General features: G+C 40.7%; 1 protein-coding gene across 37 annotated transcripts in view; it reads left to right on the plus strand.

Moving 5' to 3' along the window:
• Window positions 1–24,462, plus strand: part of SYNRG (synergin gamma) — a 93,044-nt gene that overhangs the window by 55,874 nt on the left and 12,708 nt on the right. For 14 of the 37 annotated variants that reach the window (XM_034942023.3, XM_055100978.2, XM_034942021.3 and 11 more), the window contains 5 exons: window positions 9,538–10,131; window positions 11,560–11,723; window positions 12,863–12,916; window positions 13,688–13,784; window positions 15,974–16,122. In XM_034942023.3, coding sequence (XP_034797914.3) covers window positions 9,538–10,131; window positions 11,560–11,723; window positions 12,863–12,916; window positions 13,688–13,784; window positions 15,974–16,122 — 1,058 coding nt within the window. The remainder of the gene's footprint in view (window positions 1–9,537; window positions 10,132–11,559; window positions 11,724–12,862; window positions 12,917–13,687; window positions 13,785–15,973; window positions 16,123–24,462) is intronic. The other 23 variants (XM_008971214.5, XM_055100980.2, XM_055100989.2 and 20 more) reach the window with 2 other exon arrangements.

Consider the following 24,462-nt stretch of genomic DNA (forward strand, 5'->3'; position numbering starts at 1 on the left):
ATTGTAAAGTCCTATAGATTTTGCATATGTCAAATTGGCAAGTCGGAAAACAAAATTGCATCCATCCTTTGGTTATGGAAATGTTGTAGGTATTGCTAAACAGGCTGCTGAATCAGGAGCAAGTTAGCAGAGACATTGCATGTTTCATGTTGCTACTTGCTAAGGTATTTTTCAAATGCAGTGGGCAGTCTGAAGAGCTCCTGTGCCCTTGACTGTCTACTTTCTGTCTTTTTTTTTTTTTGTACTTTTCCTCAGAAAGTTTCTTATTTTTTTGCTGCTGTTTGTTTGATAGAGTGATTGTGGGTTTTTTTGTTTTTTTTTTTATGCGCTGCTTGAACCACAGCAGTTGGTTGCAAAGTGCTCTGTTTTCTGAACGATATTGGATTTTTATTTAAAAATCTCATAACATGTATACTGGCCTTTTGGACTCTGAAGTTATTAATTAGAAACTATTTTTCTGAAAGTGAATCTATATTCTTTCACAGTGCCAAGCTAGATGTCTTTATGAAATGAGTCTAATCCGGGTTTGGGGTGTCTTTTTTTTTCCCCCATTTTATTTGGAGGTTGGTTTTTTTGACCTAGCTTGTTCTTACTGACCTGTTAAAATAATCTTCTGTGCTCATGTTCTTTTATGTATGTTTGGAACATCCTCAGCTTGGAGCCTGTAATGTTCAAGCTAACTCTCTTCAGTTGGAGGATATTCTTAAAAGCAGATTGTTTCCTCCCATTGATCTGTAAACCTCCTGTCAGAAAGGAGCAGTATCCCTTTAGAGCGGTTGTTAAAAGGGGTTGATGTCTGACCAATGCGCTATATTGCTGTTGTGCAAAATTGCTGCATCAATGTATTGTAGAGGGTAAATGGCAAGGACTTATTCAAAGTAACGTAGTTTTATTTTATCCTCATGTTCACCACAGTATCTCTTGCTCTCTTAGTTTGAGGGTTAAAGGTACTTCTTGTTGGAGAAATAAGAAGTGAGCTGATGAAGAGAGAATAAAACCTGGTAGATTGCTATCTGCGGACCTTAATCCTGTTTAGAAGCCCTAACTTAACTCTGAAGGGGATACTGTCTCTTTTAACTCTTGCTATAATCATTTGTATGGAAGGTAGATAATACTGATAACATTGCCTGATTTCTCTGCGTATTATTACATTTAACCCTTTGAGCCCTTGCTGCATATAATTTCAACTAGGCTGTTTTTTCCCCCTGACTAAATTTAATCTGCGGCACTGAAGCATCTTGACGTGCAGTCATTAAAATCATATGGTTTTATTGGCAGCAAGAGCTGACCCTCATCTGTGACATTTTCAAAGGGTTAGCAAGACTTCTGTAGCTACCTACCTACCTATCTGTAAAGTAGCTCTTCTTTGACATTGAAAATCTTTGTATTTTAATTAGCACCTTTTTTTTTTGGCTGCTTTTCTGATGTCTTTTTTTCAATTTAGACATTTTCTGTGTGAATGTGCCTTCAAATTTGCTTTAGTATATTCCTCTGCAAATACTGATCTGCATGCTTATTCTGATGACTTCTTTTCCAGCTCTTCTGTATCACTCTCTTTTGTGATCTGTAAGTCTTGTGTTAATAAATAATTCTTTGGCATATTTTGAAAGTGTGGGGATGTGTGTAATTTGTACTTTTTCAGGGTTAGACCAAAGAAATACCTGGCTGATACCAAGTTTAAAGCAATAGTGTCCTAAGACTAGAGGGTTTTCCCCTTTTGTTTTGTTTCGTCAAACACTTGTCTCCTGAGAAAGTATTGGTACATTTTAGCCTTTGTTTCTTATAATTCCATTAATGTAAGTTTTTAACATGGCATTGGATTGAAATAGAACTTTAAACTTAAATAAGAGTAAACCTTACACTACTTTACATGATAGGGAGAAAGAACATTTATTGCAGTTTCTTCTCTTGAAGAAACTGATCATATTTTATTGTAGAGAATCTGTCTCTACTAGGCATTACATTGAAGAGAAGAGAAGGGGAAGGTGGGGGAAAAGACCTAAGAGTTGAGTGTTGTGGAAAGAGTTAACTATAACTATCTAGTTATCTAATAACTAGTTATTAGATATATATCATCAAATAATATTGAAATGGACTTCTGAGCACAGTAAATGTAAGCTGTATTTAAATTGATAATCTGCATAATGGAAAGTGTTCTGTATTAATAGCAGGAAGTCTTGAGGATAGAATTTGATTTGAGTTTGAAATTGGGTACTCAGCCGGGCACGGTGGCTCACACCTGTAGTACCAGCACTTTGGGAGGCCAAGGTGGGTGGATTGCTTGAGGCTAGTAGTTCATGACCAGCCTAGGCAACATGGCAAAACCCCATCTTTACCAAAAAATACAAAAATTAGCCGGGCACGGTGGTGGGCTCCTGTAGTCCCAGCTACTCAGGAGGCTAAAGTGTGAGGATCAGTTGATCCTGGGAGGTAGAGGCTGCAGTGAGCTGTGACCACATCACTGCACTCCAGCCTGGGTGACAGAGCAAGACCTAGTCTCAAAGAAAGAAAAATTGGGTACTCCATCCTCTAATTGCAGAGCATGTTAGGTTTGCAGTATGTGTTCTGTATGATGAAGCAACCCTCAGCCTTTTTTTTTCACTCATAGTACATAAAGCAAATTCTTAAAACATGTTACTTTAGGGGGTGTGTCTAACAAAGTAAGGTTTGAACCATTCTTATTTTTAAGAAAACATTTTCTAGAAGGACCAGTGAAATGTGGCAACAAGCGTAGGCCAAACATGGAAAATATTTTCTCCATTTTAGAGTATGGTAACAGTAAAAAAAACCTTGAGAATATTACTGTTTTTCAGGTTAGAAACCCCAAAGCAATAAAATCCCTGGGAAAAGGGGATATTTCCATGGTTTACATTTTGTATTCTTATGTTTTGAGGCTTTAATTCTTTGTTCTTTTTTAGAATTTGAGGAAGGAAGGAAATTAAATCACTGAAGATGAGGACTTTTTTTTTTTTTTTTTGAGACCAAGTTTCTTGTTGCCCAGGCTGGAGTGCAATGGCACAATCTCAGCTCACTGCAACCTCTGCCTCCCAGGTTCAAGTGATTCTCCTGCCTCGGCCTCCTGAGTAGCTGAGATTACAGGCACATGCCAACACACCCAGCTAATTTTGTATTTTTAATAGAGATGGGGGTTTCTCCATGTTGGTCAGGCTGGTCTCGAACTCCTGACCTCAGGTAATCCGCCCGCCTTGGCCTCCCAAAGTGCTGGGATTACAGGTATGAGCCACCACGCCCGTTTTTTTGTGTGGTTTTTTTTTTTTTTTTTTTTTTTAAGACAGAGTTTCCCTCTTGTCACCCAGGCTGGAGTGGAATGGCACGATCTTGGATCTCGGCTCACTGCAACCTCTGCCTCTGAGGTTCAAGTGACTCTCCTGCCTCAGCCTCTCAAGTAACTGGGATTCCAGGTGCCTGCCACCACGCCCAGCTAATTTTTGTATTTTTAGTAGAAATGGGTTTTCACCATGTTGGCCAGGCTGGTGTCAAACTCCTGACCTCAGGTGATCCACCTGCCTCGGCCTCCCAAAGTAGTGTGATTACAGGTGTGAGCCACCGCACCCGGCCTAGAAGAAGATGAGGATTTTGAATAGGACTCCTAAGAGATCATTTGTAGTGTCTTAAATATGCCATTTAAGAAAGAAAAGTTGCATATAGAGGTTTAGGTTAACTCTGAGAAAAGCCAGGCCTGCCATTCAAAATACAGCACTTTCCAGAGCATACTGCTTTAAAAAGTTGAATAATAGTTGGTTTCAAAAACCTTGTGTAAATGCATTATATTTTATTTATGATATGTGCTTCCTAACAAATTTGAAAGAAAGAGATCTTAGTGTAGCTTCCATCTAGTGATAATGCCAGCTGCCCTTTATTTTGGATTTTCCCGTGCTATTTATAAAACCAGTCTCTTGATGGCTTTGACTGAGGAATTTCTTTGTCAGTGGAATTCTGTAATGCTAGATTGGTCCATGTAGGACTGCTTTATTTTAACTCTTTTCTGCATTTATCTGAGCAGGCTGCAGAAAATGACTGAATGTAACTGTGTATAAAGCATACATTCACAAATTGAGTAATGAATATTTCCAAAGTAACATTACTTTTTAGGGAGGTAGTTTTAATATAATGTAATGACTTAAACTTCTTTTGCGAAAGACTTGAAGAATTCTATGCTATAGGTTTAAACAAACAAAATACTGTTTTGTTTACCCTGATGCCAAGTAACATATGGTTAGTGCTTCACTTCATGTATCAGTGCCTGAGAAAGTATACCTATGTATCTGTTGTTCTATAGTCACTCTGTTGTTCACATCAGAATCCCTGCTGATTTTTAGAAGTAGCAAATGACGGCCAGGCACAGTGGCTCACGCCTGTAATCCCAGCACTTTGGGAGGCGAAGGCAGGCGGATCACCTGAGGTCAGGAGTTGGAGACCAGCCTGGCCAACATGGTGAAACCCCATCTCTACTAAAAATACAAAAATTAGCCAGGTGTGGTGGCTCGTGCCTGTAATCCCAGCTACTCAGGGGGCTGAGGCACGAGAATTGCTTGAACCTGTGAGGTGGAGGTTGCAGTGAGCTGAGATTGTGCCACTCACACTGCAGCCTAGGCGACAGAGCGAGACTCCGTCTCCAAAAAAAAAAAAAAAAAAAGCAGCAAATGAACATGAAGGGAACACTGGCAATATCAAAAAACCTGTGCTAAATCCTAAAATAATGCAAAGAACCAAAAGGCCTCAATTGCACTTCCTGTCTTCTGTGTTCATTTGGTGTCTTTTTGATGAGATTTTTACTGATGACCAGGGGCAGTCCCACTGTGTATCCTGACACCATTCCTTGGCCTTCTGTCCTCCTCTAACTTAAAATATCCACAGGATTTCCAGTTTTCTTTTTTGAACTTAAAACACTAACACAGAAACCCAAAGGTGCTTCTAGATAGTGTGGATATAATTTATACCATGAAGTTGTGTGAGTCAGTACAAATGAAGAACAGGAAATTTTCATACAGATTAGAAAACACTGGAAGGCAATTAAACAGCAGCATTTTTCAGCCTGTCACTTATACTGTGATCACTTTCATTCCTGTTTTCTTCAGTGTTTGAGACTTATAGGACACAGACCAGGTTTTTTAGTTAATAGAGAATATGAGTATGACTGATCTCATAGGTAGATCAAAGATAGAATAGGGACTAAGGGAGATTAGGGCCCAGGGTAGAGAGAAACTGAAATGTACAAGTATTTTACGGTTTGCTTTAGTAAATGAAGTTTAGATTACATCAGTACTGTAAATTAAAATATATTTCTTAGTCCAATGAACATTTTTATTGCTATATAAAATGAGAATAGTGGAATTTGTACATATATCTCCTTTCTTCTTTCTCCAAACTCCTTCAAAAGCCAGTAACTCTTCCTCACCTGGGCATATACTTACAGCTTTAGCAAATGTCCCTGGGAATGAGCTTGGCCATCTGTGTCCTGTAGTAGCAGCCAACATTCTTTGTTCCAAAAAATACCGTTTTCATGTACAACATCCATTCAAAAGAGATTTGAATAGAGGTTATGGAAGAGACTGATAGGGTTACTTGCCAGCATAAGCAAGAAATATGTGTTTTGATTTGAGACCCATGATGGAAAACAGATCGTATACATTTATTTCTTTGGCCTTTGTAATAGGACATCCCTGATTGCAAACAGATGTATGCATTAAAACAACAATTTGGCATATTATCTGTGTGCAAATGCAGTCAGCCTAGCACAGCCTAGGAGTTTCGCAGCAGAACTGGAAATACAGTAGTGATTTTCTGTTCATTTTATTGCATTCATTCTCCATTTTCTTTTTCCTTTTTCTCTTGCAATTTTCAGAATTCGGCTATCAAATTGAAAATCCATCTATACTAGCTTCAGTGATTACAAACTAAAATGTGGGTTATTCCACATCATTTTTTCTATCACTTATGTTGTAGGTCTTACATAATCTTTAATATTTTTAAGACCATTATACAATAATACCTATAACTGGACTGCTTAGAAATGTAGAACTATTAACAGGAGAAATGAAGAATTTTCTTACTTTAAGCTACCTTCAATGAACTGATGTACCACATTTTTCTTAGTTAATGGTTTACGTATATTTGCTATGCCAGAACATACTGCCCTGTAATTATATTGTTTATAAATTCTAAGTTTAGGGGCACGGTGTTCTGTCTCACATTCCTTATGTACCATCAGTACTGGTGTTCAAATGAATTACACTTTACGAAATTACTTTTTCACACTATAATAGCCAACAAATAAGCAAAAGTAAATTTAAAGCTCAATTTTGAGGCTTGATTTTAGTGACTCTTGTATATTTGCTCTTCATTTTAAGTATAAAATATTTCTTTCATTTGCTTTCCTAGTCTTTCATTTAGTCTTTTCTGGGAGTTGCTCCAAAAGGCAAGATGTTACAGGCGTATCATTTTTAATAAAAATAAGATTTCCTGAAATTTTTAAAATGCTTAAAAATGCCTCAGCTTAGGCAATCCCTTATTCCCTGTAATGCCTTTTACCTGATTATATTAGTCATTTTAGTTTTTTAAAAGACATTTTCTTGTTGCATAATTGCACAGAAAGATCTTTTTATTACCATAGTAATATCTTGATTGCAGTGTTTGAACTGGAGCTATCTTTTCATTAAATTTATCATTTGCTTCTAGGAAAATTGTCTCCTTTTTTTGAGACAGAGTCTCAAACTGTCGCCAGGCTGGAGTGCAGTGGTGCCATCTTGGCTTACTGCAATCTCCGATTCCCTGATTCAAGCGATTCTCCTGCCTCACCCTCCCAAGTAGCTGGAATTACAGGCACATGCCACCACGCCCAGCTAATTATTATTATTATTATTATTATTTTTTTTTTTTTTGAGATGGAGTTTCGCTCTTGTTGCCCAGGCTGGAGTGCAATGGTGCAATCTCAGCTCACTGCAACCTCTGCTTGCCGGGTTCAAGTGATTCTCCTACCTCAGCCTCCTGAGTAGCCGGAATTACAGGCATGCACCACCATGCCCAGCTAATTTTGTATTTTTAATAGAGACAGGGTTTCTCCATGTTGGTCAGGCTGGTCTCGAACTCCTAAACTCTGGTGATCCACCTGCCCCAGCCTCCCAAAGTGCTGGGATTACAGGTGTGAGCCACCATGCCCGGCCTGCTAACCTTTTAATAGGAAAGATTCTGGAAGCAGTTCCTAATATAGTTTCCCAAAATGCTTTCGTAGGGCCTAGTAATAAAAATATCTGTATTATGAAACATTTTTCTGAATGTATCTCTTCAAGAATAGTCCTGTATTTAACTGTATCACCCCCGACTGAATTTCACCTCATTTGAGTCTGGACACCTTCTCGTCCCTTTAAATCGTGGGGAAAAAAATGAAAACAAAAAATCACTACAGCAAAAACCAAGAAAGCTTTGGGCTAAAGGCTTTTCCATTCATTCTAAACTATAAATTTTTCACCTGAGGCCAGGCACAATGGCTCACGCCTGTAATTCCAGCACTTTGGGAGGCCGAGACGGGCGGATCACCTGAGGTCAGGAGTTCAAGACCAGCCTGGCCAACATGGTGAAACCCCGTCTCTACTCAAAATACAAAAACTAGCCAGGCGTGGTGGCGGCTGCCTGTAATCCCAACTAATCGAGAGGCTGAGACCGGAGAATCGCTTGAACCCAGGAGGCGGAGGTTGTAGTGAGCCGAGATCGCGCCATTGCACTCCAGGCTGGGTGACAAGAGTGAAACTCCATCTCAAAAAATCAATTAAAAAAAAAAAAACTTTTCACCTGAGTCGTTTTTTCCTTCTGTTTTATAAACCACATTTGAAGGGTACCATTGCACCACGGAATTTTTAAATATGCCATCATTCTGTGAAAGCTGTTTGCTTTTTGCAGGTTGGTTTTTTGTACAACTAGTGTTTTTTGTTTTTATTATTAACTTAGTACCCCTTTCCTAACAGCTCAAAGAAAGAGAGATTGGGATTATACCATTAGAAGAGCTATGGAAATGTCAGGAGCCTCTTACCCCTCATAAATTATGCAGTATTGCTGTGAATGAAAGAGAAGAATGACTCCATGTCGCTTCACTTATTGACTTAGTTCTGAAAATCTAGGTCATAAAACTTTTGAGCACTTTCCTTATAAATCACATATGTGGTTGTCAGAGGGAGAGTCTCGTATTTGGCCTTCTTGCCTCATGTACAGTGACTACAATGAAACAAAATGCATATCAACCCACTTCTCCACACCAGCCAAATTCAGTCTCGGCTGGTTTTGCTTTCTGAAAATGAGCAAGAAAATTTTCTCCTAGTAACACCACTAAAATGCTGAGTTGACTTTTCATTTTTGCTTTGAAATTCCACTGTAGGCCCTAAAGCAGCAATTAACTGTCAAGTTGAGGCTGGTGGCACCTATGCTGAGCAGACACTAGCTATTATGTATTGCTCACCAGGCACCAACCTGGCCTTTTACACACATGATCATGGTTGATGGTCATAACACAGTCCTTCCAAGTACATGGTCTTCTCCTCATTTTACTGATAAGCAAACTGAGGTTCAGAAATGTTCAATCATTTGCCTAGTGTCATACAAATAGTAGGTAGCAGGGTTGAACTCAGGTCTTTCCAAATCAAAAACCTACATTCTTTATGCTGTTTTATGCTACCTCTTAAATTACTTAACTATATATTAAGAATGCTTTGTAAAATCAGTCGTCTGCCCCAGCAGTTCTTTCTTTTTCTTCTTTCCTTTTTTTTTTTTTTAAATGGGGAGTAGATACATAGTTGAAGGAAAAAGTGGAGCCCAACAGGACCCAGATCTTTTTATTGTATTTTTTTAAGGGCTAAAGTAGATCAGATTGATTTTCTTTCCTCATACTTCATCACAGCAATATGACGTCCAATTTGACCAAAATAACAACTAGGTAAGTAATTGCTTGATTAAAATCTCATGTTTGGCATTGCCTGAGACAGAAATCCTAATAATTGATAATATTATGACAGAAACCCTAATAATTGATTAAAAGTTAGACGACATTATTTTCATTTTAGTTTTGAGAAACTGTCAACTTTTAATTATTTTGCCATGTGCATTTCACATGACCATGTTTTAAAGGCACATTTTCCAACAAAGTCAAGATGAAGGGAGACATGTTTTAGGCAAGGAATATCAGTACATTTTTAAGTTGATAAGGGAACAATGTATTAAATGACCCTAATCTTATATCAAACAGTGTATACTTTGGTAGATGAACCTCCTATCTTTTTTTAGTAATTTTTATAGCCAAAGAAAATGGCTCTTGGTAACTAAATGTAAATGCCAACTCAAGGCTCATGTGGGTTTTTTTAAGATCAGATTTTACAGCCCAACTCTTAATTTTAGTACAAACTCTAAATTTAGCTAATTTCAACATAGTATAAAACTAATCAAATATGCTAGGCATTTTGCTTCTACAGAGTTTAGGGCATTTTGCCTAAATTGCTTGCCTCTAATTGTGGGGTCTTATTTCCCTTTCAGATATAGAGGACTTAAAATATGCTGCTTTTGGAAGCTACAGTAGCAATTTTGCAGTGAGCACACTTACAAGCTATGACTGGTCAGACAGGGATGATGCAACTCAGGGCAGAAAACTCTCTCCATTTGTCCTCTCAGCAGGAAGTGGATCCCCCTCAGCCACCTCAATTCTTCAAAAGAAAGAGACTTCATTTGGCAGTTCTGAAAACATCACCATGACATCTCTCTCCAAAGTAACGACCTTTGTAAGTGAAGATGCTCTTCCAGAGACCACCTTCCCAGCTTTTGCCAGTTTTAAAGACACGATTCCTCAGACCAGTGAGCAAAAGGAATATGAAAACAGAGACTATAAAGATTTCACAAAACAGGACCTGCCTACGGCTGAACGGAGCCAGGAGGCCACGTGTCCCAGCCCAGCGTCCAGTGGTGCCTCTCAAGAAACCCCCAACGAATGTTCAGATGACTTTGGAGAGTTTCAAAGTGAAAAGCCCAAAATCAGCAAATTTGACTTCTTAGTAGCCACTTCACAAAGCAAAATGAAATCCAGTGAAGAAATGATCAAAAGTGAGCTGGCAACCTTTGACCTTTCTGTTCAAGGTGAGTAGCTTCCAAGGTAGATTTTACTATTGTGGTTTTTTTCCACTGAGATCTTAGATGTTCTTAAGAATAAAATGTTGCTCTCTGGTTTAGCAGGAAATAGATTTTTCTAATCTTTGAAATCAGGGTCAATTACAGATAGCTATAATAAAGATTTCCCTGAGACGGGAGTCAAAATCAGCATCCCTCAGATAACTGCTTTATGGGCTAAAAACAAGCACAGCATGCAGGTATTGCTCATTAGCTTGTTTGGTTAGAGGTGTGCTGTGTTAAAAGAGCCAGATAAATGGATTCGAGCCACTTGTAGGCACATTAGCTCCGCTCATGTTCCCTGAGCACAGATAATGTCTTTTAATCCAAAGGTTGCAATGTGGGGGCCGGGGATCTGCATCCAGCCTGCATATCACATTGACCCACACAAAAGATTTTTAAGTACGAAGTAATTGCCAGTATTTAAAAGACATGAGATTTCCCAATCTGGATTTCCAACTTTTCTTGAGAAGTCATAATATCTGGCATTAGTAGGTCTACACTCCTATATGTTGGCAGCTGGAGCTGAAGAGCACCGCTCCCTGTAGGTGGGTCATTCTCTCTCTCCTACCATAATCCCCACCGCTTCCTGTCTCAGCGGACCTACTTAAGTTATTCACTTTACTTGCCTGGTCTCTGAAGGCATTTGAGTTTGCCTCTTCTGCTTTAATCTCATCCTGACAGGAGGGGTCGTTGATTTCAACTGGATTGAGAGACTGTGAAGGAACTCTGTTACAAATCCATAACAAATGACTGGAAAAGCCATACAACTCTTACATACTGATATTTAGAAAGGTGCTTTTGTTCTCCAGACTCCAGTGATTCTGCACTGGGCATTATGGAAGACTTGTGATAGATCAGAGAAGAGTCATGTTGAAAACGAAACGCAGGGAAACCATGCAAGAGAGAACAGTAGAAAGGATTTAACATGTAGCTTCCCAGAAAGAATGAATGAGGAATGTGTTTGTAAATGCCTCATGACATAAGCATCTGAAGAAGAGGGTCGTGGGCTGGGCGCGGTGGCTCACACCTGTAATCTCAACGCTTTGGGAGGGGAGGCAGGCAGATAACTTGAGATCAGGAGTTCGAGACCAGCCTGGCCAACACAATGAAACCGTGTATCTACTAAAAATACAAAAATTAGCCAGGCATGATGGTGTGCACCTGCAGTCCCAGCTACTCAGGAGGCTGAGGCAGGAGAATTGCTTGAACCCAGGAGGCGGAGGTTGCACTGAGCCGAGATCACACCACCGTACTCCAGTCCGAGCGACAGAGCAAGAATTTGTCTCAAAAAAAAAAAAAAAAAAAAAAGAAGAGGGTTGTGGTAGCGAGGAAGAGCCTCTGCCTGAACTAAGGTGAGTAGCCAAAACCTTTGACTGTATTATCCCCTTCTCCCAGGATCACACAAGAGGAGTTTGAGCCTTGGTGATAAAGAAATAAGCCGTTCTTCTCCTTCTCCAGCTTTGGAGCAGCCTTTCAGAGACCGTTCCAATACTCTGAATGAGAAGCCCGCCCTGCCCGTCATCCGAGACAAGTACAAAGACCTGACGGGAGAGGTGGAGGTGAGAGGAGAGCTTTCTACAGGGGGTGGGTAACAGACCAGCAAGCACACAGGGCCCCAAGAAAGAATGCTGTCAGCTTTCACGTGGGGAAAATGAGGGGCAGAAAGACACAAAGCACCAGACATAAACTATGTAATTAAAGTGAGGCAAGGGTAACATTAGCCCTGGGTGAAAACATTTCCCAGGTGTGGCACCCACTGAAACTAGTCAGTGACCCTAAAACCAAAACTATTCATGGGACTTCACAAGGATGGCAGTGTTTGTATAATTCTTCTTGAGCACTTAGACTTTATTGTCTTCATGAAACCTCAAAATAGAGGAGACAGGGAAAATATTCTGAATTTTTTATTTCTGTCTGCTGCATCTTAGTGCCACGCTATGTTCCTCCTATGGTCAACACACTTAACTTCCCACCTTTCCCTACTCCTTGTTACATGTGCACATGGGCCACGTCCTCACACACAGCCACACAGCGTTATAACTGGGGAGTGGAAAGCCAGTGGCTTAATAGCAGTTTCTGTACCAGATAGCTACATGCTGAGTGCCTTCGAAGAAAGGCTTACACTGTTACTGATGGAACAAATGAGGCAACACTCACAGGGGGAAGCTGCTGGAAAGCATGGCCCTTAGACTCACAGGTCCTGTGCTCAGAAGTTACATTTATTAGTAATTTAACATAGTTATTAGTGAGTTCAAAAAGATAAACTGCGGCTGGGCATGGTGGCTCATGCCTGTAATCTCAGCACTTTGGAAGGCCAAGTCGGGCAGATCACTCGAGCTCAGGAGTTCGAGACCAGCCTGAGCAACATGGTGAAACCCCACCTCTACCAAAAATACAAAAATTAGCCTCATGTGGTGGTGTGTGCCTGTAGTCCCAGCTGCTCTGGAGACTGAGGTGGGAGGATTGCTTCCGTCCAGTGCAGTGAGCAGAAATCATGCCACTGCACTTCAGCCTGGGCAACAGAGCAAGACCCTATCTCAAAACAAAAACAAAAACAAAAACAAAAAAAAATAAACTGCTTGAACTAGAGTGATCGTAATAAAAAGGAAAGTCCTCCAAGCACTTTGAATTGACAGAGTCATCAATAGAAGATTCCAGGTTTGTGTGTTTAACCCAGTTCTTTTTAACAAATTCACAGGAAAATGAGAGATATGCATATGAATGGCAGAGATGCCTGGGGAGTGCCCTGAATGTGAGTATGTCACTTATGCGTTCACACATATGTGAGTGCTCTTTTGTGCCTTTTTGCCTTCTTGGTTCATTTGAATTGACAGAGGCAAACTTCAGGAGAGCCTTACTTGGATGTCCCTGGGCAAAGGGTAACTCTGTGGAAGTCATGCATCTTAGGTGAGGCTTCTTTCACACTTACAATAGCAGACCGGCTCATGTGTCAGTCATCCCCTCATCTGTCATTGTGTTTAAGAAATAACAAAGTGATTTCATTAACTCTGACTAAATCAAAATAATATTTAAGCTAAAGAACCTGTCTTGGCTGGGTGCGGTGGCTCAACACCTATAATCCCAGCACTTTGGGAGGCCAAGGCGGGCAGATCACGAGGTCAGGAGTTTGAGACCAGCCTGACCAACATGGTGAAACCCTGTCTCTACTAAAAATGCAAAAATTAGCCAGGCGTGGTGGCACGTGCCTGTAATCTCAGCTACTCAGGAAACTGAGGCAGGAGAATCACTTGAACCCGGGAGTCGGGGGTTCAGTGAGCCGAGATCTTGCCACTGCACTCCAACCTGTGCTACAGAGCGAGACTCCGTCTCAAAACAAAACAAAACAAAACAAAAGGAAAAAAACATATTTTCTCTTCCAGAGAAATGGAGGATTGTTTCTTCAAGGATAAAATGAGATTTTTTGACACCTCCTGGCTTTTCGGTTGGGTTTTCTACTAATAGTAAATTGATTTGCAATGACTTTTCTCAGTTATGTAAGGTGATGTGATTTCATTTCTTGTAGGTCATTAAGAAGGCAAATGATACCTTAAATGGAATCAGTAGTAGTTCTGTTTGCACAGAAGTAATTCAGTCAGCTCAAGGCATGGAATATTTATTAGGTATGTTCTTTCATATTTTACTATTGAAAATGATGGCACTTTGCATTATTTTCAGTTTTCCCTTTAATTATTTTAAGCTAGATCTCTCAAGTTACATATGACTTCAGTAAGAAGCATCTGTATTTGTGGGTAAGACACTCAAGCTACAGGCAGTAAACTATTGGACTTAATTAAAAAGTCTCTATGGCTAAGTTTCCTCATCCTTGTTATATACGTAATAGCAAAAATGTAAAATTATATCTGTGTTACTGGTTTATCAAAGAATCTGAACTACCGATGCACTAAAGTAAAATCATCTTGTCTCCCATCAATTCCTTACCCTACTCTATATTCTTTCTCTCGACCGCTTAATGACACCACAGAGTCCTTAACCTCCTGGCCATCTGCAGCAATTTGATGTGTCAGTCCAACAGGAAAGTGTAGTCTCTGTCCACTTCGGTGTTCCTCCCTTCCCCAAGCTCAGGCTTGGCCCGTGGCCAGAGCCACACATGCTGGACCCTAATCTTTTTCAAATCTTTACTCAAATGTCAGCTTCTGAGTGAAATCTTTCCTAGCCTCCATCTCTCCAAAGAGTATCGTCTCTCCCTACCCCGGTACTTCCCATCCCATTCTCTGCTGGATTTTCTCCTTAGCCCTATTACCTTTAATTTCTTACATATGTTACTTATTATTCTTTTCTTTTTTAAGACAGGTTCACACTCTGTCACCCAGGTTGGAGTGTAGTGATGTAATCATGACTCACTGCAGTGTCCACCTCCCAGGCGCAAGCAATCCTCCCACCTCAGCCTCCCAAGTAGCTGGAACCAAAGGTGTGCACCACCACACACCCAGCTAATTTTTGTAGTTTTTGTAGAGACAGGTTTCCGCCATGTTGCCCAGGCTGGTCTCGAACTCCTGAGCTCAAGCGACCCACCCACCTTGGCCTCCCGAAGTGCTGGGATCACAGGCGTGAGCCACTGTGCCTAGCTACTTGTTGTTGTTTTTACTCTCTGTCTCCCTTCACTAGAATGAACCTCCAAGAAGGCAAGGATTTTGGTCTGTTTTGTTCACTGGTGTGTCCCCAACACCTAATCTAGTGTCTTGCACATAGTTGGCACTCAAAAATATTTGCTGGATGAGTGGAGAGTGAAGGGATGTAGCCTCTGCCTTACTCCTGCCACCTCACTCGGGGTCTTCTTTTCCTGCTCAAACAGGCACAGTTCTGCATAAGCAGATGTCCACCAGGAAATGGGGCACCTGTCTTTTCTCCTAGTATCCTTGTATCTATGGAAGATTCTCTTAGAAGCCCCCTCACTTGGCTTAGGGTGGGCAGTAATTTCTGCCCCTCTCTTGGGAAAGGAAGAAGAAAAGCCGTAGTGCTGACACAGGGCTGCTGAGGCCCCGCTCTGAAGATCCTCTGGAATTCCTCCAGTGTTCACTTAGAGAGATCGGGGTCACGTCTTTTGTGACTGTTACATTGCAGGGGTTAGGGATGTGTCTGGTGGCTGTCCTTAGAATGTGGAGGTACTTAGCACCTCTCATCCTTGCTTCAAGAGTTCAACCACAATTTAGAGACCATAGGAAAAGAACTGTTCTGCATCCTGTTATGTGTTTAAAGATAAGTGAAGTCAAAGTGTTTGTAAGACCTTCAGATTCAGAGGGGTGAGATGTTTCTTCATTACTTTGTGATGCTATTAACATTTAGATTCTTTTAAATTTTTACTATCCCCATTTTCAGCTAGTTTATTGGGATTTCCCAGATTCAAACAGATGGACTCATAAATAAACCTCCCAAAAAACAAAAGCTAATAACTTGCATAGTGCCTGCCATTCTCCAAGCACTGTTGTAAGCCTTTTACCATATTACCCTATTTAATCCTCTCAACCATCCTTGGAGGAGCTACTGTTACCATCCCAACTTCACAGATGAGGAAACTGAGGTACAGAGAGATTATGTGACTTGCCTAAGGTCATGTAGCCAGTAAGAGGCATAGCTGGGGTTTGAACCCAAGCAGTGCAGCTTCTATGCTCTTACCAGTAAGCTATACAGCAGCATTGAGAAGTGGATTGGTCCCAAAGAATAGTAAGTACACCTCTGTCCAGATACACCCATTGTTTCTAACAGATATCAGCAAGCAATAATGCTCCCCTGTCTGGTTCCTCTGTGTCTCCACTGCTAACACTCTCTCTCTGCTCTCTCATCCCGTCAGGTGTTGTTGAAGTGTACAGGGTAACCAAGCGTGTGGAGCTGGGGATAAAAGCCACTGCAGTGTGCAGTGAGAAACTCCAGCAGTTGCTGAAGGACATCGATAAAGTATGGAATAACCTAATCGGCTTCATGTCACTCGCCACACTCACAGTAAGCCCATGAGGCAACTCAGCAGTTGCTTTCCTTTCCAGAAACCTAAGTTGTAAAGCAGAGTGTATATTCCTATGATGGTACTTATTGGAGGCTGGAGGTGCCAACTGGAGCATGTTATATTAAAGGAGGGAGATCACAGGTGTGTGGTCAGTTGAACAGTACCAGGTGGGCTTCTGATCTCTCTAAGGCCCAGTGAACCTAAGGAAAAAACCAGTACAGGAAAACATTCACTCTGGCTACACCTTTCTTAATTCACATAATACACGGAAGTTTTGCAAAGCAGTGGTTTGAGATACTCCCTTTGCACTTCTAGTTATTTATGTCCTCATATGTGTCCTTTCAAAAAGCTATATGATACCTCATGTTGCCATCCTGTAGTTTGTTTAGCCCTTCTTTTTTTAGGTTCTTGGGTCATTTTCATTTTTCCCTGTTATGAGTAGTTCTCTGAATAGACAAATCACTGTTCCTTTGTGGGGATGTATTTCCTCCAAGTGAACTAGGAGGTCAGTGTGTGTGTCTGCACAGGTGCATGCATGCGTATGTAGCTGTTGTTACATTTATTAGAAGGCTTTCCAAATAGCTTATATTGGTTGCAATGCTACCAGAAATATGTAAGTACATGGATACATTTCTCTACATTATGTCCTATCAATCTTAATTTAACAAGCATGCAATTATTCCCTAAGGTATTTTTTACATTTTTTTTTTAATTTCATGAGAGGCTTTGCAGTGTTCCAAATGACAATTTACTATTTCTGTTGCCTTTGTGTATAAACGGATTGGACTCTTCTGACCATTTGACCATTTATTCCTTGGACTATGGTTATTGACCTTATATATTTCATATTTGTAATAGATTTATATACATATATATAAGCTTGTAAACGTTTATCAGCTTTTTTCCTCCTCTATTACTGTCCCTTTTTTACATTTCATTGGGCAAAACTATTTTATTTTTATATATTCATACCTATTCAATTTGTCTCTGATGATATCCTTTATTTCACAATAGTCAGAAGTTTATCTTCCTTCCACAGCTGGAATAAATATGCTATTCCAATTTTTTTTTTAACATGGAACTCTGTGACCCATCTGAATGGGATTGCAGCTGTGTGGGAGGAAGCAGTTCTAATTTTCTGAACTGATAGCCAGGTGGATACCCAGCTACCCCAACTACATGTCTTCAGCAGCACATCCTCTCACCATTGTCATGTTGCTTCTGGTTTGTAATATTAAAGTCTTTAAGAGTTTAAGTAATTTCCAAAACTTTTTCTTGTTCCCTTGAATCACTTCTCATTTTCTAACCTAAAATTGTATGTAGATAATTAAAAAAAAAAAAATACTGTTCTGGCAAGTGAAATAAGAAATGGAGTATTAATATTTGAAAAAAGAGATAAAATTATGTTTACTTGGTGATAATGAAATTCTTTTAAAAATCTAAATTCAAGCAGCCAGGTGCAGTGGCTCACCCCTGTCATGCCAGCACTTTGGGGAGGCTGAGGTGGGCGGATCACCTGAGCCCAGGAGTTTGAGACCAGCCTGAGCAACATGGCAAAACTCCGTCTCTACCAAAAATACAAAAATTAACCAGTCTCATAACCCGGTCTATAGATAGATAGATAGATAAAAAAATATTTTTTAATCTAAATTCAGGAGTTTAAATGTATTGCATTTGGCAAAAATTCATAACAATCCTACATATTATTAGTAGTTAGAAAATATGATGAAATTAGGCTGGGCATGGTGGCTCATGCCTGAATCCCAGCACTTTGGGAGGCCGAGGCGGGCAGATCAGTTGAGGCCAGGAGTTCGAGACCAGCCTGGCCAAAATGGTGAAACCCCATCTCTACTAAAACTACAAAAAAAAAAAAAAAAATTAGCTGGCCATGGTAGCGGGTGCCTGTAATCCCCACTACTCAGGAGGCTGAGGCAGGAGAATTGCTTGCACCCGGGAAATGGAGGTTGTAGTAAGCCGAGATCGTGCCACTGCATTCCAGCCTAGGTGACAGAGCAAGACTCTGTCTCAAAAAAAAAAAAAAAAGAAAAGAAAAGAAAAGAAAAGAAAATGAAGTTTAGAAACCTTATTTTTTTTGTTAGAAAATATAACGAAGGCCTTTAGTGGCTGATGCCTGTAATCCCAGCACTTTGGGAGGCCGAGGTGGGTGGATCACCTGAGGTCGGGAGTTCGAAACCAGCCTGACCAACCCCGTCTGTACGAAAAATACAAAATTAGCTGGGTGTGGTGGTGCATGCCTGTAATCCCAGCTACTTGGGAGGCTGTGGCAGGAGAATTGCTTGAACCCAGGACTCGGAGGTTGCAGTGAGCCGAGATCACACCACTGCCCTCCAGCCTGGGCAACAGGAGTGAATCTCTGTCTCAAAAAAAAAAAAAAAGAAAGAAAAGAAAGAAAATATAATGAAATTAGAAATCTTTTTTAAAAAAATTATTAACTAATTCAAGCCCTTATCACTTTTGAACTTCTGACCTCATAGCTAGGGTTACTGGTTCCATTTTTTTTTTAATCTCCTAGCAATCTATTCTGCACACCTCTACCAGACTGTTTTTTTTTTCTTTTTTTTTCCAGACAGAGTCTCACTCTGTCACCCAGGCTGGAGGGAAGTGGTGTGATCTCGGCTCACTGCAACCTCCACCTCCTGGGTTCAAGCGATTCTCACGCCTCAGCCTACTGAGTAGCTGGGATTACAGGCATGCGCCACCACGCCCAGCTAATTTTTATATTTTTGGTAGAGATGGGGTCTCGCCATTTTGGCCAGGCTGGTCTCAAACTCCTGGCCTCAAGTGATCCACCCACCTTGGCCTCCCAAAAGTGTTGGGATTATAGGCATGAACCACTGTGCCTGGCCTTGATACGAATATCAGAAAGAAATTTCTTCTGTGGGTTCTCATAAAGAGGAAACTAATATAATCAACATTGCCTTCCAAAAAAAAGAGAAATCCTTTCAGTAAATAAAGCAGCAGTTTTCATTGGGTAGTTTCTTATTACATTTCTCAATATAGGCCAAATGGCATAACTCCAAAGTATGAGTGGAAGTCATTTTAAGTGTGGAAAAAATAGATTAAATTGTAAACTAGGAGGTGTAGTAGTGCATACAGATGGCAGGCTCATGTCTTTGCTCTGTAAAGGAAGCATACAAATCAACGAGAAATATACCAACATCCCAGTAATGTATGAGCAAAAACGTGAAGTGATTCATAAAAGGGGAGGTACAATTAATCAGTAAACATAAATTCAAATTAAAACAAGGTTTCATTTTTTACCTACTTTTTTTTTTTTTTTTTTTTGAGACAGATCTCACTCTGTCACTCAGGCTGGAGTGCAATGGTGCAATCTCGGCTCACTGCAACCTCCGCCTCCCAGATTCAAGCAATTCTCATGCCTCAGCCTCCCAAGTAGTTGGGATTACAGGCACGTGCCACCACGCCCAGCTAGTTTTTGTATTTTTAGTAGAGACGGGGTTTCACCCTGTTGGCCAGGCTGGTCTCGAACTCCTGGCCTCAAGTAATTCACCCACCTCTGCCTCCCAAGGTGCTAGAGGCATTACAGGTATGAGCCACCATGCCCGGCCTGCCTACTAATTAAGCCCAATTTTTGTATGGTCTGTTTGTTTGAATACTAATAGTGTTGATGTGGTAAAATGTGGACTATATACTGCAGGGTGCAATCACCTATGGAAAGAGAAGTTTGGCACCATGCTTTCTCCCTGACTGTGAACTTCTTGAAGACAGAGATCAAGACTGCGTTTTTCATCTTTTCTTTATCTGAGCACAGTGCCAGGCACTATGTAAACATTCAGTAAACACTCAGTAAAAGTTGAATGAATTAAAGGACTTAATATGCATTCAGAGTAGCTGACTCAGTAATTGCAAATCTGAGAAAATGTCCTGAGGCAGCGATTCTAAATATGAATTCACAGAAAGAAGCAAGTTAAGTGCACAAAGTTGTTCTTTGTAAACGTGAAAAATTAGAGACAACCTGAAAGTCCAAATCTAGAGGATTGGTTAAGTAAATTGTGGTGAATCTTTACCCCAGGATCTTACGCAGCCATTTTGTAAAGGAGCACGAAGTTTGAATGACACAGAACTGTTACTACAGGGCTTGAAGGAAATCTGCCAAAATGATATTAGGGATGTGTCTGGGTGATGAGACACTGGATTTTTTTTTTTTTCTTTTTTAGACAGGGTCTCCCTCTGTCACCCATGCTGGAGCACAATGACGTGATCACAGTTCACAGCAGCCTTGACCTCCTGGGCTCTAGCAATTCTCCCACCTCAGCCTCCTGAGTAGCTGGGACCACAGGTGCACACCACCAAGCCCAGCCAATGTTTTTGTATTTTTTGTAAAGACAGGGTTTTGCCATGTTGCTCAGGCTGGTCTCAAACTCCATGGGCTCAAGGAATCCATTCACCTCGGCCTCCCAAAGTACTGGGATTACAGGCATGAGCCACTGTGTCCAGCCAAAACACTGGATTTTTAAATATTCTTTTAGTTTTTTCATTTTTTCAACTTTCTTTCGATGGCATTTGTTGCATATATAATGGAAAAACAAGTGTTTTTACTCTGGTAGGAGAAATGTGTCATTACCCTCCATTCACTTGCACAAACCCTCCCTGTAGATAGCCCTTGTTACCCTTGCCCACTTCTCCTTTCCGTTGTAGTGATAGATTATCAAGTTCTCAAAACTGAATTTTATTTATTTACCTGTTTATTTATTGTTTAGAGACAGGGTCTCACACTGTCACCCAGGCTGGAGTGCAGTGGCACAATCACAGCTCACTACAGCCTTGAATTCCCAGGCTCAAGTGATCCTTCCGTCTCAACCTCCCACAGCTGGGACTACAGGCATGCACCACCATGCCTGGCTTGGTAGGAATAGGGCCTCACTATGTTGCCCAGGCTGGTCTCAAACTCTTGACCTCAAGCAGTCTTCTTACCTCAACCTCCCAAAGGGCTGGGATTACAGGTGTGAGCCACCACGCCCAGACTACTTTAGGGACTTTAATTGCAGTAAATCTGCATGGCAACCTGACATCTTTACCCTGCCGTCATCCTTTCCTGAAGCAGAGGAGAATCATGCCCAAGCTACCAGACATTTTTTGTCCTGACAGTCCACCTGACTAAGGAGGACTCTAATACCACACATCACTGCCCCTAAAAGGCAGCTGAATCAGAATATTGCGAACAGAAGCTGGGGAGAAGGAATGGGGGTAGTTTACTACTTATCCTCTATTTCTCTATTTACATTCAGAGAGGCAGAATTCTTGGGGTCTGAATGAGAGTCTTCCAGTTCTGTCCTTAATGGATTGGTTAACTGTTATGATGACTAATCCAAGGAACTTGGGAGAAAAAGCACGTGTTTACTGCAGTCCTCCAATTTTCTTTGAGCTTCTGGAATTCTGTTCATTATCCTCTGGATCAGAGAAATGCATTAAACTCTTCATTTACTTCCTGAGCTCCAGCTACTAATGAAATTGATTGGCTAGTGATATGTGCCAAGGGTGCCTGTGAAGCTGTGGGGTAGAGAAGGATGTGTCACCATTTGTGAACCTGGAGATCAGTATGTGTCTGTGTCTTTCCTAATTCACCCACCTGCTGCTTCCTGACCTTGTCCTAATATGGAGCAGATTAAGCCTGAATATCATCATAGGAGTAGATACTTCTGTTCTCCCCGTTTACAGATGAAGAAACTGAAGCACAGAGTACTGGTGAGGCCTGGGTTTATTCTGAAAGTCAGAAGTCAACTTTCTCAACCTCTATTCTTTGTGGCCTCCTTCAGAGGGACGGGTTGGGTGGGTAAAACCAGACAGGTACTAAAGTTTTTGTCGGGGGGAGTGGGTTGATTTTGGCATCAAGGTTAATGAGTTCAAACACCAGGAGTCTTTTCTGGCAGCAACTTGTTATAAACAGTCGAGTTCTTTTCTGCACATTGCCCTTGTATATATATATACCAGGACTGTAGAGTAACTTAAAAGCCTCCTTCTTTACATTTAGATTTTAAGGTTCTTTGTTTGGGTGGCAATCGGTTCTTACTGCAGTTAACACTTGAAAACTAGATTTCTATACAACCCCCAAATCAGCCACCCATCTCTTCTCTCCTAGTGCTGCTGGGAAAAGATGACTGTGATTACAAAGCATCTCTCTCCTTACCATGAGCTCTTAGAAGAAAAGGTATCACAGAGACCAGGCGTACTTGCCAAGCTTGTGAATTTGGGGGAAAGGATAAGTGGGGAGATTCCTGGGTTGCTGCTGTGCATTTACTTCTTGAGGTAGCTCCTCTCACCAGGTGAAGTGCAAGCCAGTTTCATTTTTGTACCTTTTCCCAAGCTCCTGTGGCTACAAGCTTGCTACAGCTGCACCTTCTAGACTCTGAACACCCCTCCACACCTTTTCTTTTCTTTTTTTTTTTTTTGTAAAATATATATATATATGTACACTAAAATGCGAAAATCTTGGTTGTCCCACTCAATGAGTTTTGAAAAATGCATACCCTCATATAACCCATGCCTCTATCAAGATACAGACTACTCCATCATTCCAGAAGTTTTCTTATGCACCTTCCCAATCATCACCCTACTCAGATATAATCCCTGGTGTGATTGTTTTTTTATACCAAGGATCAGTTTTATCCAGACCTTTTTAGAGACCTTGGAATTTGATTTTGTTATTTTGAAGAAAGCCTATTGGGTTTGGGGCCCATCTAACCTGGAGCGTTGCCCTGTTCACATATGGTGGCGCTTACTCCTTTAGTGTAAACAAATGTGAGGTAAATGGAGAAAAGGGCTGGGCCTGTATGCCCTTCCCTCAGACTCCCATTCCAAGCATCCTTTTCTAGCATCAGTGTCTAGATGCTAAAGAGTGGTTTTACCTAACTTTTGTTTTTCAAGACACCAGGTAAGGGTATAGAGATGAATTAATCTTCCAACGTGACAACACAGGAATGTATTGTAAATTGAACCTGAACACCAGAGTATTCATTTCTCTAATTACCCATGTGCTTTCCGTTATAATTGCTTTTTTCACTAGGTTAGCCGTGACAGAACAACAATCATTCTTTGCCCAGATTATACCATGTCATTGTACCCTTGATAACTGCTAGGTGTGTCCTCTGTCTGTGAAACTTGAGTTGCCCACTACATGAGGAATAGCACACATTCCACAGAAATAGTGTAAGGTGTTACTTTTCATGAAGAAGCCTTTACTCTAGCAGAACTGATAAGAATAGCTGCATAAATGTAAATGACATAAACCAACATCTATGTAGTTCAAATCATTTGTAACAAAACTATACAAACTTCCAGGACTCTGGATTAGACGCTCAAAGTGGAGAAATCATTATTAGAAAGAGGCATGATTGAGGTTTTATGGGAAGCTTTTAATGCTTAACACTATTGCTTCATTTCAGGTAAATGACTTCCTAAATGAACTATATTGCCACAGTGAGGCCCTTTGATTCCATACTACTACTATTACTATTACTATTATTACTACTACTACTACTGGTTACCATTTATTAATATTTTGCACCTAGGGCCTGCCGATCCTTGTGCTATATGCTTTACATTCATTCTAATTTAATCCTGGTAACCGCATGTAATCACATGATGAGTCCTTAGAAGGGGAAGGTAGGAGGGGAAGAGTGGGAGAAAGTGATGTGACAACAGAAGCAGACAGAAGAAGAGAGTGGCAGATGCTACCTGCTGGCTTCGAGATAGGACCACGAGCCAAGAAGTGCAGAGGCCGTCTCTAGAAGCTAGATTATATTCTAGACGTATAATTTTCAGTTTTACAGGTGAAGAAATTAGGGCTTTGAGAAGATGAAACTTGACTGAAACTGACAAGTCTGTGATTTGAATCTGTATCATTTCAGAATCCATTCTTCTTCCTACTCTATGTTACTTCCAGCTTTTAAGTTACTGAAAATGACTTATTTCTTCCCATGAAGACTCTGTGAGGCTGTTCCTATCGGAAGACAGCTGCATCACTTTCTCCAGTGAAAGTCCCAGAATGTAGTGCAGCATCACAGTAGTCATGCTTGGGCTAAGGAAGGCAGGGTGCACAGTCTTAAACTCCAAATTGTGGCTCCTTGATGTTTATTTAAGCTGGAAATGACACAGTCATTCCCCTGTCCATGGGGGGGAATTGGTTCCAGGACATCCCCCATTTCTGGATATAAAAATCTGCAGACGTTCAAGTTCCTGATAAGAAATGGCATAGGATTTGCATATAACCTATTCACATCCTCCTGTGTATTTTAAAGAATCTCTAGATTACTTATAACACCTAATACAATGTAAATGCTGTGTAAATAGTTATTATA

This window comes from Pan paniscus, chromosome 19, assembly GCF_029289425.2.
Source record: "Pan paniscus chromosome 19, NHGRI_mPanPan1-v2.0_pri, whole genome shotgun sequence".
NCBI classification, from domain to species: Eukaryota; Metazoa; Chordata; class Mammalia; order Primates; family Hominidae; genus Pan; species Pan paniscus.